The sequence below is a fragment of the Peromyscus californicus genome, unplaced genomic scaffold (genome assembly GCF_007827085.1).
Source record: "Peromyscus californicus insignis strain IS unplaced genomic scaffold, ASM782708v3 Scaffold_12__1_contigs__length_115047231, whole genome shotgun sequence".
Lineage (NCBI taxonomy): Eukaryota > Metazoa > Chordata > Mammalia > Rodentia > Cricetidae > Peromyscus > Peromyscus californicus.
The window spans coordinates 58,054,540-58,066,895 of record NW_026294413.1 but is presented as its reverse complement, the minus strand read 5'-3'; the positions used below and the strand labels follow the sequence as shown (position 1 = coordinate 58,066,895).

The 12,356-nt window shown below is 44.7% G+C and overlaps 1 protein-coding gene across 3 annotated transcripts in view; it reads right to left on the bottom strand.

Moving 5' to 3' along the window:
• Positions 1 to 12,356, bottom strand: part of Elp3 (elongator acetyltransferase complex subunit 3) — a 68,642-nt gene that overhangs the window by 38,196 nt on the left and 18,090 nt on the right. For all 3 annotated transcript variants that reach the window (XM_052732911.1, XM_052732910.1, XM_052732912.1), the window contains exon 8: positions 435 to 596. In XM_052732911.1, coding sequence (XP_052588871.1) covers positions 435 to 596 — 162 coding nt within the window. The remainder of the gene's footprint in view (positions 1 to 434; positions 597 to 12,356) is intronic.

Below are 12,356 nucleotides of genomic sequence, written 5' to 3'. Positions count from 1 at the left end.
CCTAACCCAGGCCTCTGCTTACCATGTGCTTCCATCCTCAAACAGCTTTCCTCCAGGGCACGCCATTAACTCTAGTCTCTTTTTAGCCTCAGTTTAGATGTCATTTCTTTAGGAAGCTTCCCTGACCATCTCCACGGGGACTCCCTAGCACAGCCTGTGACTACCACACTCTCCAAGCAGCCTTCCTGTGTGAGACTTTCCCTACATGACTGCTCTGCTCAGGTTCCTCTTTTGTAGGTACAATACCCACCAGGTTTTCCCTGTGCTTAGAAGTACCCAACAGATCTCTGTTACTGAAAGGACAAAGTCCTGGGCCTGCCGTTCCTCTAGGCTGCTTTTCTCTGGGACTGGGCTCAAGGAAGAAGGGTGAGTACGGACAGAGAGAAGCCAGTGGGACAGAGAAGGCCTGTGCTGGCCACCTGCCACCATCTCACCTGTTGGTATCCCTGGCCACGTCTTCATAGACACTCTGCACCCCAATCTCCAGCCTCGTGCAGCCGTAAGTCAACATGTCGCTTAGGTGCCGCTTCATGCAATAATCCGGTCTGGTCTCAATCGTAATTCCAACGCACTTTGTGAAGCTCCTCTCAGAATGCCTGCAGAGCAGAACTGGAATGACTGTACCTGCCACAGTCTGGGGTCATTTCTTCCCAGCCTGCCTTCTCTTAGTCTTTCCAGGACGAGAGTGTAGCTAAGTGTGTGGGCTCTGGAGCCAGACAGTGTAAGTTCAAATCCCAGCTCTGCTACTTCCTTCACCAGGCAAACAGCAATGCTATTAACCTCTCTGGCATCTTCATCCACAAAACGATGGTAACGATGGTACCCACACTTCACAGAGCTGACACAAGTGCACGGCGCATCCTCATGTCATTACCGTTATCATTATTATTCACACGCAGTTAGCTGCAGCCATAATCATCTTGAAAACAGTGATTTCAACTGTGAAAAGCTGTTTCTCAATTCCTAGCAACCGATATCACATAAGCAAAAGCCATCTGCATTACTTACTTCTCACGGCATCACAGAGCCATTTTAAATACAGGAGACAAAGAGGAGAGGGAGCAGCGGAGGCTGCAGGGATCATTTGGGTGAAATGTCTTCCGTGTACCCAGAAGCCTAGCTTCTAGGAATGTGCAAAATTAGGGAGCATTTTTTTTTCCGTTTTTCTCACCAAGTCTAGATACAAGATAGTGAGGACCACCTTGAATTTAAGTTATCTGAGGCAATGGCCTTACTGCTGGCCCAAGGTCATAGCATCTATGGGGGCTGGTGAGGTGGGGTGGCAGAAACTCAGTGATGGAGGTCACTGTGGTCTGTCAACTGAGAGGTCCTATCACTCAAGCTCAAACGGATTCAAGATACAAGGTGGATAAATAAATCCACGTGAGGCACTGAAGGTGGCTGTCGACCTCTGGGTCGCAGCATCTGTCTCAGCATCTCTACCCCCTAACTGTAACCATTCTTCGCTCCCTTCCACACTGTTCTCATCGGTGGTGGGAGACCGAGGGAAACCTTCTGCAGTTATTTACTTCTCTTCTTTCTAAAGGAGCTTTGAAAAGCAGACAGCATAATGATTTGTAACTTAGTTTCATTTCTTCATTCTTCTGTGTCAATTAAAACTGACAAATTTAAAATGATAAGAATTAGAGTGTGAAGACTCACTGAGCTACAGGACTGGCTGTACAGTCCTATCTAACACATTGGAAGTCTTCTGTGAGACGTGACATTGGCCGAAACACAGAGGAAGGGAAACACCTAAGGAGTGAATTTTAAGAAAAGAGGGTTCATAGCGTAGCAAGTGCTGTTTAAGACAGGGCAGTAACTCCTCCCTCCTCTCTCCAATTTCCCACAAAGTCCTGTGCCTGCCAAACAGTGGGCACCAAGACAGCGAGGACGGGAAGCACACGATATGGCACACGATAAACACAACACATCTGCTTCCAAGAGCAATTATGGGCTCCAGGAACTATCTAAAATTAGAAGAAGAAAGAAAACAAGAAAGAAACCACTGTGAAGAAAGCATAGTATATAGATGGATGAAAGAAGGTAGAAAGCTCTGAGTATTTTTCAAAAAAGTAACTGAAAACATCCTAGAATCCAGACTCTAACATGTACCACAAACCTTCCTATTAATTGGTATTTCTCAAAAGCAATGGCCATAGGCAAGAGAGCCTGGGCACAGTGACAGCTCCATCACTGTGGAAGACTAGGGAGTTGGCAACAGCAGCAGCGAGGACCTGCCCAGAGGAAAGGAAAACCTATGAACTAATCTGTCTGTTACAGAGCATCCATGACCCACGGAGGATACAGAGGAGGCTGCTACAAGCACGACACCACCACCTTATGAATCAAAACACAGTACTCAGAGGCAAATCTTACTCTCAAAAACTTAACTCCATTTTAAAAATGGAATGTGGAGAAAGAGAAAATAACTCACACTTTAAAAAGCCAGTGGTAGCGTACGCCTTTAATCCCAGCACTCAGGAGGCAGAGGCAGGCAGATCTCTGTGAGTTCGAGGCCAGCCTGGTCTACAGGGCAAGTTCCAGGATAGCCTGGGCTACACAGAGAAACTCTGTCTTGAAAAACCAAACAAAAGGGCTAGTGTTTTAGATTTCCTTTCAGAATTGTATTTCCATCCAAAAAGCAATGAAGTGGAAATTCTAATCAAATCTGAACAATCAAAACAACAGTGTTTCCATGAGCTGAGGTGACTCTGCTGTTGCTGTATGTAGTCTGCTACCTTAGTAAACCTGCTGCCTCATTTAGGAGATGTAAGGATGTCTAAGGAACAGTCTTTCTCAGCCGCTAGTGTGTGTAGACAGGATGCTACTTAGTCTGAGCACTTCAGGGTCTGCTCCATAACCCCCCTATCATTTAGCCAGCTGCTTAGCAAGTGAGCCTCTTTCAGGACTGCAGTCAACACCTTACCTTCTCGGATTTCAGACTTCTTAGGTTCTGGGGCAGAGAAGCTGTTTTACCTTCAAGGAGACAGAGCCAGGACTTAGACTCAGTTTTCCCGCTGGAACTACTGCTTTATAATGCAGCTAATAGGTTGTTTTAGGAAGGCTGCAGGGCTGCACTGAACCCTATGCATTTCCTGCAGGTTACAGCTAGGTAAGAAGCTCATGCCCTCTTAGAAACATACCAAGTCAATAATGTACAGTCAGAACTGTTCACAGTGGGCAGGGAGCAGGACGGAGGGCAAGGAGAGCCTCACCTTAGAAATGAAAAGCAAACAAAAGCCATGCCACCCAGTCCTCAACTCGGCTCAAAGACACTGCTCCTCCACAACATCTCAGAACCCTTGGTAAGAGCTCCATGTTCATCCACACTACAAAGTTAGTCTGTTATTTACGGACATGTCTGCTTCTCCTTTTAGACAGGGAGCTCCCAGCAGGCCCAACAATGTTTAGTGACTAATAGCTTAGGAGTTCTGGACTAACTCCTTTAACCAAAACAAAGACATGAACATGGAGAACGAATAAGTGAGTCTGGTGTAGTTGGGACAGAGAGGACTCTCTCCCTTCTCAGAGCCTCTAGATGAATGCTGGCTATCTTCCCTCTTGCAAACAGTAGAGGTCCCTCTAATAGGGCAGATTCAGGACAAACTAAAAATCTACTAGTTTTTATCCCAGAGTTGCTTCACAGTCAAGCTATGGGATCCCAAACTCAACCCATTCAAGCTAAACAGAAGTAGATGAGGGCCCAGAGACAAAATACTAGCTTCCGTTAGTCATAATCTACGAACTCTTCCCATCGTCTACAGGCCCCAAATGAGCCGTTCTTCGGACTGATGAAGATGTGCTCGGACTGCTGACACCTGGGTTATTACTGAATGCTTCAGGACCACAATCACAGAACAAAGATCCTTTCTAAACTCTTACCAGACCTGGAAACTCCCTCAAGAAAATCTGATACTTCTCACAAGTAGTGAGGCTCTAGACTTAAGCCAGTGGGCTTAGAGGATTCATCCATCCCTTTTTGAGATCATAATCCAATTTCTTTCTAGAGACTGGTTATGTTAATAGGATCTCAAAGTCAACAGTCTCTGCCCAATATGACTGAAAAAGCCAAAGAGAGCTCTGATTTTTAAGTAAGCTGGCAACACTGCAGGTAAGAGGAACTCAGGTACCCTATCACACTAGTCCACAAGGCTGACGACACACTAGAGCGTCCCTTGACATCCTTGTTTTTATTCTTCCCACAGCTTAATGTTTTATGGTCATGATCAGATAGATAGTTGAGGGACCAAGGGTCCCACAGCAGTAACAGGAAAAAGCCACCAGTATGACATGCTTTTACTATCATATCTATACTGAGGTATCTAAACTTAGGGGTTGAATGCACAGGAGCATCACCAAAAAGCTGCTCCTGACAGAAGGTGATGGCTAAGTGAGAAACAAAGTGTGAACACACCTTTCAGATAAACGTCACTCCAATCAAAGTCTTCAAATCACAAGTGTTGGAGACGGTCCCCTGGGGGGACATTTTCGTCCCACTGTTTTATTTTCATGACACCAGGGAAACTAAAGCACAGAACAACTATGTGCTCAAAGCCGCTGACAAGGCAAAGTGAGGAGAGAGGTCTACTGGCACACAGGCAAGGGCTCCTTACTTCAGCTTCCTGGGAGGCTGAGGCAGGAGCTGGCCAGGAGTCCAACATCAACCCAGGATGGAGACTTAATGACGGCATTTCCGCTTTCCCCACTTCATATGCACCGTGTGCCTCTATCCTTCGGATACATGGGTCCTTACTATTTCCTCTTAAGACATTCTCTATCATGGGATGCAGAGAAAACAACTACAAAGAATTATAAAAGGATGGAATTCAATGAAATGATCGTTCTCTGCTAGTGAAAACTAAAGTATGGGGGTGACTAAACCAGTAGACATAAATCCAACCAATATACTAATTATCACTAATTATACCAAATGTTAATACCAGCAAACACTGCAATTAAATGGCACACATTATCAGAATGGGCAACTCTGCCCACTCCCTGCCCACACAAGACTCAAGGACTCCAGGCTTCTGTCTGGAGGAAACCTAGTTGGTCTATAAAGGCACAGAGTGGGAGGTAAGCGGATGGAAAGACACACAGGGCCGACAGTAAGCGCATGAGGCTATATGACAGAACTCACATCAAATAAAGAGACTAATGGAGGGCGTCGGGTCACTGGGGGCTGTCCTCGAAGGGCTGTGTGACCTAGCTTTCTCCACCATAAGGTGAGGTGACAGGTTTGCTCTGCCATACTCTTCCTAACGTGCTAAAACTACAGTCTGGAACCTCCAAAACCATGAGTGAGGACAACAGCCCTATTCTGTCTAAAGCGGGTATGCTGGGTGCTGTACGGTGCCACAGAGCTCACTTACAGACCGTCTGAGCAGTGCTGACACACTAGGCTGATTTGTACAAACATCAGTCACGGCAGAATTTACTTCCTTTCCAACACACATGCCATGATTCACCAAGAGGGAGCGCACACCCTGGGCCATAAAACAAGTCTCCACAAATTAAAAAAAGACAATAAAAAATAAATCTGAAATTGAACTGAATAGGTACTCGGAACAAAATGAAATAAAATCAGAAATCAGTAAAATGTCAAATAAAACCATTGTTTCAAAATATAGAAATTAAACAATTTCCATATAATCCCTGGAATTGAATAGAAAAGTTATTATGTAAAAATTTACACTGAATAATTAAAATATAATACAATAATAATTTAAAATACAAAATATGAAAATGCATGGTATTTGCATAAAGAATGCCTAGAAGCTGGGCAGGTGGATCTCTGTGAGTGTGAGGCAGGTTTGGTCTATGTAGTGAGATCTTATCTCCAAAAAAGAAAGAAAGAAAGGGAAAGAGAAGTCTAAAAAAACCCACTTTGAATATTTATATTAGAAAAATGATGGTCAAGTTTCTACATCTTACTTAAGTCACTAGAAAAAGAACAACCCAGGGGCTGGAAATATGGCTCAGTAGTTAAAAGCACATACAGCTCTTACAGAGGACTTGAATTTAGTTCCCAGAACCCCTTACTCCAGTTCCAGAATATCTGACCTGCTTGTCTGGCACGCGCGCGCGCGCACACACACACACACACACACACACACACACACACACACACACTCAAACGCAGACATATACATAAAATAAAATTAAAATTAAAAAAAATGTAAGAGCCGGGCGGTGGTGGCGTATGCTTTTAATCCCAGCACTCAGGAGGTAGAGCCAGGCGGATCTTTGTGAGTTCGAGGCCAGCCTGGTCTACAGAGCGAGATCCAGGAAAGGCCCAAAGCTACACAGAGAAACCCTGTCTCGAAAAACCAAAAAAAAAAAAAAAAAAAAAAAAAAAAAAAAAAAATCATAAGAAAGTAAAAACAATAAATGTCTTTACTGAAGCCTGCTAATGGAAAGTAAAGGAAATCTAAATAAATGAGGAGACAGGTCATTTCACGACTGACCAACCAGATTGTCAACTCTCTCCCTAGAGTCTGTGTCCTACCATTTCAAAATAGTCTATCACACTTTGTAAGGAAACTGGCCAGTGCCAGCTGATACTGGACTTCACAAAGACATGCAAAGGGCTCAGAGAACTATCGACAGCAACCTTGCAAAGCAATTACGAAGTCAGAGATGTGGATTATCTGTCCTGAAGACACACTATGAAGCCACAGTGGTAAAAACAGTGTGGTACTGCTCTCCAAACCAAAACCTGCCAGTGGCATTGCACTGTGTGGCCCTCGTGGACAGTCCTTTGACTTTTAACAAAGGACGGATAAAATCTAAACGGGAAAGAGTTCTAAAAAAAAATCCTGAAACAATTCACTCTCCATACTGGAAAAAAGGAAACCTTGACTCCCACCTCACAGTACACATAAGAATTAATTCAAGGAGAATTAAATCAGAGAGCTAAATGCAGACACTGAAATTTGAAGTAGAAGACAGCACAGGAGACTAACCCTGTGTCCTGGGAATACTGGTCGTTTATTAATGACAATACAGAAAGTCAAGGTAAGAAAGAAAAAAATTAGTCATATTAATTCTGCCCTTAGAGGTCATCAATAGAATAAAAAGTCAAGTTACAGATGGCATTCTCGAATCAAGGACATGTAACAGCCCAATGCTCCCCCCAAAAGACCAAAACCAAACCAAACCAAACCAAAACAAAAAAAAAAAAAAGAAAGAAAAAGATTAAACACTTCACAAAGGAAATTTAATCAGACAGCACAAGCGTACATTCAAGTGCTTAATGACATTAGTCATCAGGAAAATGCAAATTAAAACCACAATAGATGCCATTACACACCCACCAGAATGGCTAAAATTAAAAGCCTGACAACGGCGTGCCCTGATGCGGATGCAGAACCACTGAGTGCTTGCCCATCAGTGGTGGGAGTACACACAGCACACCGTTTCTGGCTGGCAGTTCTTCATAAAACACCAGCAAACCTAGTTCCCATCACTACCCAAGGGCAACACATACATTTAACCATAAAACGACTTGAACAAAAACAGTCACAGCGTTCTCTTTGTAAAGCTGTGAACGACAAGCAGTCCCATATCCATGGACAGAAGAATGGATGCACACAGTGTGGTCGGTGTACCCAGCCGAATACTGCCTGGCACTAACAGTGAGCAACTACACACGCACGCACCTACCAACACTGATGAACCTCAGGCAACGGTCAGTGAAAGACCTTCCACAGGAGACCACGAGACGAACAGCTCCATTCATATGAAGTTCTATAATGGGCATAATTCATCTACTGCAAGAGAAACAACCCAAAACTGCCAGAAGAATTGCCAGTTCTGGGAGGCAAAGGTGAGGATTTTTCTCGAGGAGCATAAAGTAACTCTAGTGACACAAATACTCTGCATTATTTATCTGTTTTCACAGGGTCTTGTCAAGTAGCCCAGGTCAGCCTCAAAGTTGAGATCCCCCTGCTTCTGCCTCTTGGCTGCTGGGATTACACCACAGTTGGCAATGTTCTGAACCCTTAACAGTGTTTTTGGTTACGTAGGTCTGTCAAAACAAATCAAGGGTATGTTAAGTCTGTGTACTCTGCTGTATATAAACTCACTTCGAGGGAAAAACAGCCACCTGAACGCTAGTTAACATGACGCCTGGCAAAGCACCTGGGGAAGACCGCAGAGGTAGCCAGGGCTTCCAGGCCTCTGGAGGCCGCTGTGGTTTCCTTCACAGCCCAGGCAAGAACGTGGAATTATCTCTGGGGTTTGGTACTCAGCATTACCTAGCATTCTAGCTTTCCCATGATATGCAAGGACACAGTTGGAGGATCTAAAGTCACTGATGAGGGAAAAGAGGAAGGAACGGAAATGACTTTAAAATTCCACAAGGAGAAGGTATGACTCATTGGCTTCTGATGGGTAACTACCCTTTTAAATTGCATCTTGTGAAAACAGCCAAGGAGCACTGAATGTAAAACTGCTTCTGGGCAGAGCTGATTAAAAAGGAATAAAACTCCTTGAAAAGCCTGTTCTGAGTTATCAGGCAACATTCGCACCCTGGCGAATGGGTGACTCAGATGCACGATGGTCTTTTCTCCCAAGTGAAGATTTTTATGGGATGACAGTCATCAGTAATTGTTAAGTCTCTGGAGACCTGAAGAGGCTCAGTCGATGGGATAGTGATTACCAGTGCCGGCTTAATTCAACAGCCTTTCCAGGGGCCAGGCTGCACTGTCTTTGGCAGGCTTATGTTCCTCCACTTTCTGCCTGCAAAGGGTTCACAGACTTCTGCCTACCAACTAGCCACAATAATAACCAGGCTCACGCTGTTGGGATCTTTTGAAGTCTAATCCTAATCTTTTCAGAACAACAACAACAACAAAAACCAACAACACAAAACAAAACAAAAACCCCTTTAACTACCCAGGTTAGACACAGGAGACCAAGGAGGGACAGCTGGGCCCCTAGTGTGGTCCTAAGGATGCTCAACCGTCCTCCACACTGGTGGCTCGCTTGCCACCTCATGGAACTGTTAGCCCAGTTTAAAATGAACCCTTGAAGAACATCCTGTCCTACCGAGCAGAGGCACATCAGTGCACTGAGGAAATGTTGGCCATGGCTCAGCAGTGAACCCGCTTCATGAAGGGCGGTGGGCTGTTCTGGGAAACAACTGCTTTCCAAACACCCTCTTTCAAGAGAACAGACAAGTTCTGAAAGGAACACAGCAGACCAAAAGCAGTTTCCTGGGCTGCCCTTCACAATGATGCTAACATTTGAAAATAATTTTGTTTCTAGCTCAGCTCAGAAACTACTGCCTCAAATGACAAAGTTTCCCCTGAACACTTCATTATAGGGGGTTGTATGAAGAATTTACCTCAACAAAGCAAATAGGAGCTCACAAATCGTCACTTTTCATACTGACTCATGAAGAACAGAGACCAGGGGAGAGAGAGAGCAAGACACCAGCCCAGTGGGCTACAGAATGGAGCACCACGCTGAGGTGGCTTCATGGCTCCTGGCTTGCACTTTTATTACTTCCTAGGAGTCATTCATGAGATTTGCTGCAATGAAGGCGCAAGGCAGATACATTTTTTAAAGCTAAAAGCAGAGCGCCCTCTTGAGGTGCTGGCCAGGCAACACCAGAAGAGGCTTTGTTCCCTTGTGGATTTTGTACAAACGCATCGTGATCTGAATCAAGTGAGTTCGAACATAAAACCCCATTTTTATCACAAAAATACATGACTTATGGCCAAATACTATGAGGCACCAGAACATTTAGCACCAAAACTGTAGTAAAATTGTCAATGTTTCAATGAAAATGTCAAAGCAGCTGCACCCCAGAAACTCCACATTTGCTCAGTTGGCCTACTCCAAAAATGCCCAGGACTCAAACTCCATGTGGGAAAGCTCAGAGCAAATTCACAGGAGAGGTATGCCTTAACACAGCTATAGCTGAACGCTATATATATAAACATAAACACACCACACCACACCACACCCATACACCCTTCAACGTAAGAAACCTGTATTGAGCAAAGGAGGCTATATGTACCTAAGCTTGGGAAGATTTATTTACTTACATTAAATACTTTTAAATTATTTTTATTTCTTTTAAAAATGTATTATTGTGTGTCTGATGAGTTCATATGTGAGTATGGACAGGTATATACCATGGCACTTATGTGGAGGTCAGACGACAACTTTCAGTCCTCTCCTTTAGCGTGCTGAGGCTACGGCTCTCTAGTCCATACTGCTGAGCTGCCCATTCCAGGCTGGCTGGTCCTCCAGTTTCCAGGTGATTCTCGTCTGTCTCTCATCTCAAAGCTGGGACTACAGATACATGGCACGGATAAACCATCTTGCTGGCCATATTCGCAGTTTTGTGTGTGTGTGTGTGTGTGCGCGCGCGCGCGCACGCGCGTGCTGGTGAGTCTGCACATGTGAGGAGGCCAGAGGACAATCTCAGGCTCATTCTCAGGTGAGAAAAAAGATTCAATGGTATTGAAGGGAACACTGCTGGGATTTCTAGAGGTGAATGAGCTCCGCTGGGAACCCAGAGTGCTGTTACCACTACACCATCTCAGAGCCTTGGACTAACGGAGGCGACATCCCAAAATCACGGTGTATCTACAGTGATCACATTTGTCTCTTAAGTAGGAAGAGGACTGAGTTGAGTTACATCATTACTCCTCTCAAGTTTGGAAACTGCAGGGCTTCACTAAGCATGACTATTCATGAATGATCAATGTTTTGAATGAATAGTAAAAACAGATGCCATCTCATCCAGCTACCGAGGTCCCTGTGGGACAAGTCACATTCCCAAAAGTCTAGATTCGGGGACACAGAATTTACCTGTTTTCATCAGTCAAACAAAAGTACTTGCTCACTACACATTCTTCCAGAGGATGAATCCTTTATGTAGCCCCTCAAGGATCCCTAACTTTTACTTAAATTTATGAAAAACCTTCTTTATTTTAATTTCCACAAACCCAAAGGAAAGCAACAGGGGAAGGAAGGGACATAGGAAGGCGTGAGCTCAGGTCCAGGGGCACACTACCGAGGTCACCGCTGCTGACCTCTGGAGGTACAGATGACCCCTCAAAGTCCATTCTTGTGTGTCCTCAGGCTTCAGCTTCAGTCACAAAGCTCCCCTCAGGTCCATTCCGACCTGACCCTACTTCTCACCACACGAAAGTCTACAAGGCAGCACCATTTCTCCCACCTTGCAATCAGCTGTATGGTATTCTCCTTTGCTTTCACCAAAGAAAAGCCAAAGTTTGATGGTACACACACACACACACACACACACACACACACACACACACACACACACAAACTTTTTACACCCAGCAATTTCTAGCATTACAGCAAATTTCAGGCTCTGAAGGTAGCCTGGGGTTTCTATTCCTGTGTTTATGTCTGGGCAAGCTGCTTTACCTCTCTGGGCTTTGGATTCCTCGAATGTAAAGTGGAAGAAATCTGAACACTACACTCAAAGGCTTACTGTATGAATAATGACACACTGTACATTGTACACACAGCAAATGTAAGCCTCCTTTACTCCCAGCTCTTCCTCCTCAGTGATAATCTTGGCCTGTGATGACTTACGCAGATAAACATGGATGGAGACATACGTGATGGGACCCTACAGTACAAACTGTTCTGAACAATGCTTTTTGGAGAAGCAAAACTCTCCCATTAGGTGACATCATCCCTCCATGAGGCTGAGATTATCACCTATGATTGAAAATCTCCACTGTGTACCTGCAGCCAAGACTTCCTTTTCCGGACCCTACCAGACATATCTATATGCATCATGGGCATTTCAAACATAACAAACCGAAAGTAAACTTAATTTCCTCCCTCAAACCTGAACTTCCCTATGGCTTTTCCATCTTAGTATATGGCATTCCCATCCAACTACTCAAGCCATCCAACGAAGGCTAGGCCGTCACTGCCTCAATGAGCCTCTTCTCCATCACCACTGCCACCAACCTTGATGAACCAAGGTGATAAGGAAGCTTAGAGGTGTCTCCCATTCCCATGGTAACCCTTTAACCTGTCAGTCAGAAGACAGTCCAATGACCTTGCCTGTTAACAAGGAAGCATTGCCACCCCTTTGGCTTGAAACAACCTACTTTTACATTTCATAAGAACTCCAGCTCCCTGAAAGAGTACATGATCTGGCCCATGTTCAGCCTTTCAATGTCACCTGAGGACATTCCCTTGCTCACTGGAGTATAACCCAGTCATCTATGGAAAAGCTGTTTCCCTTCTCAGTGTCCCCATTCTGCCCTTTCTTTTTTTCCCCCGAGATAGGGTTTCTCTATGTAGTTTTGGAGCCTGTCCTGGATCTTCCTCTGGAGACCAGGCTGGCC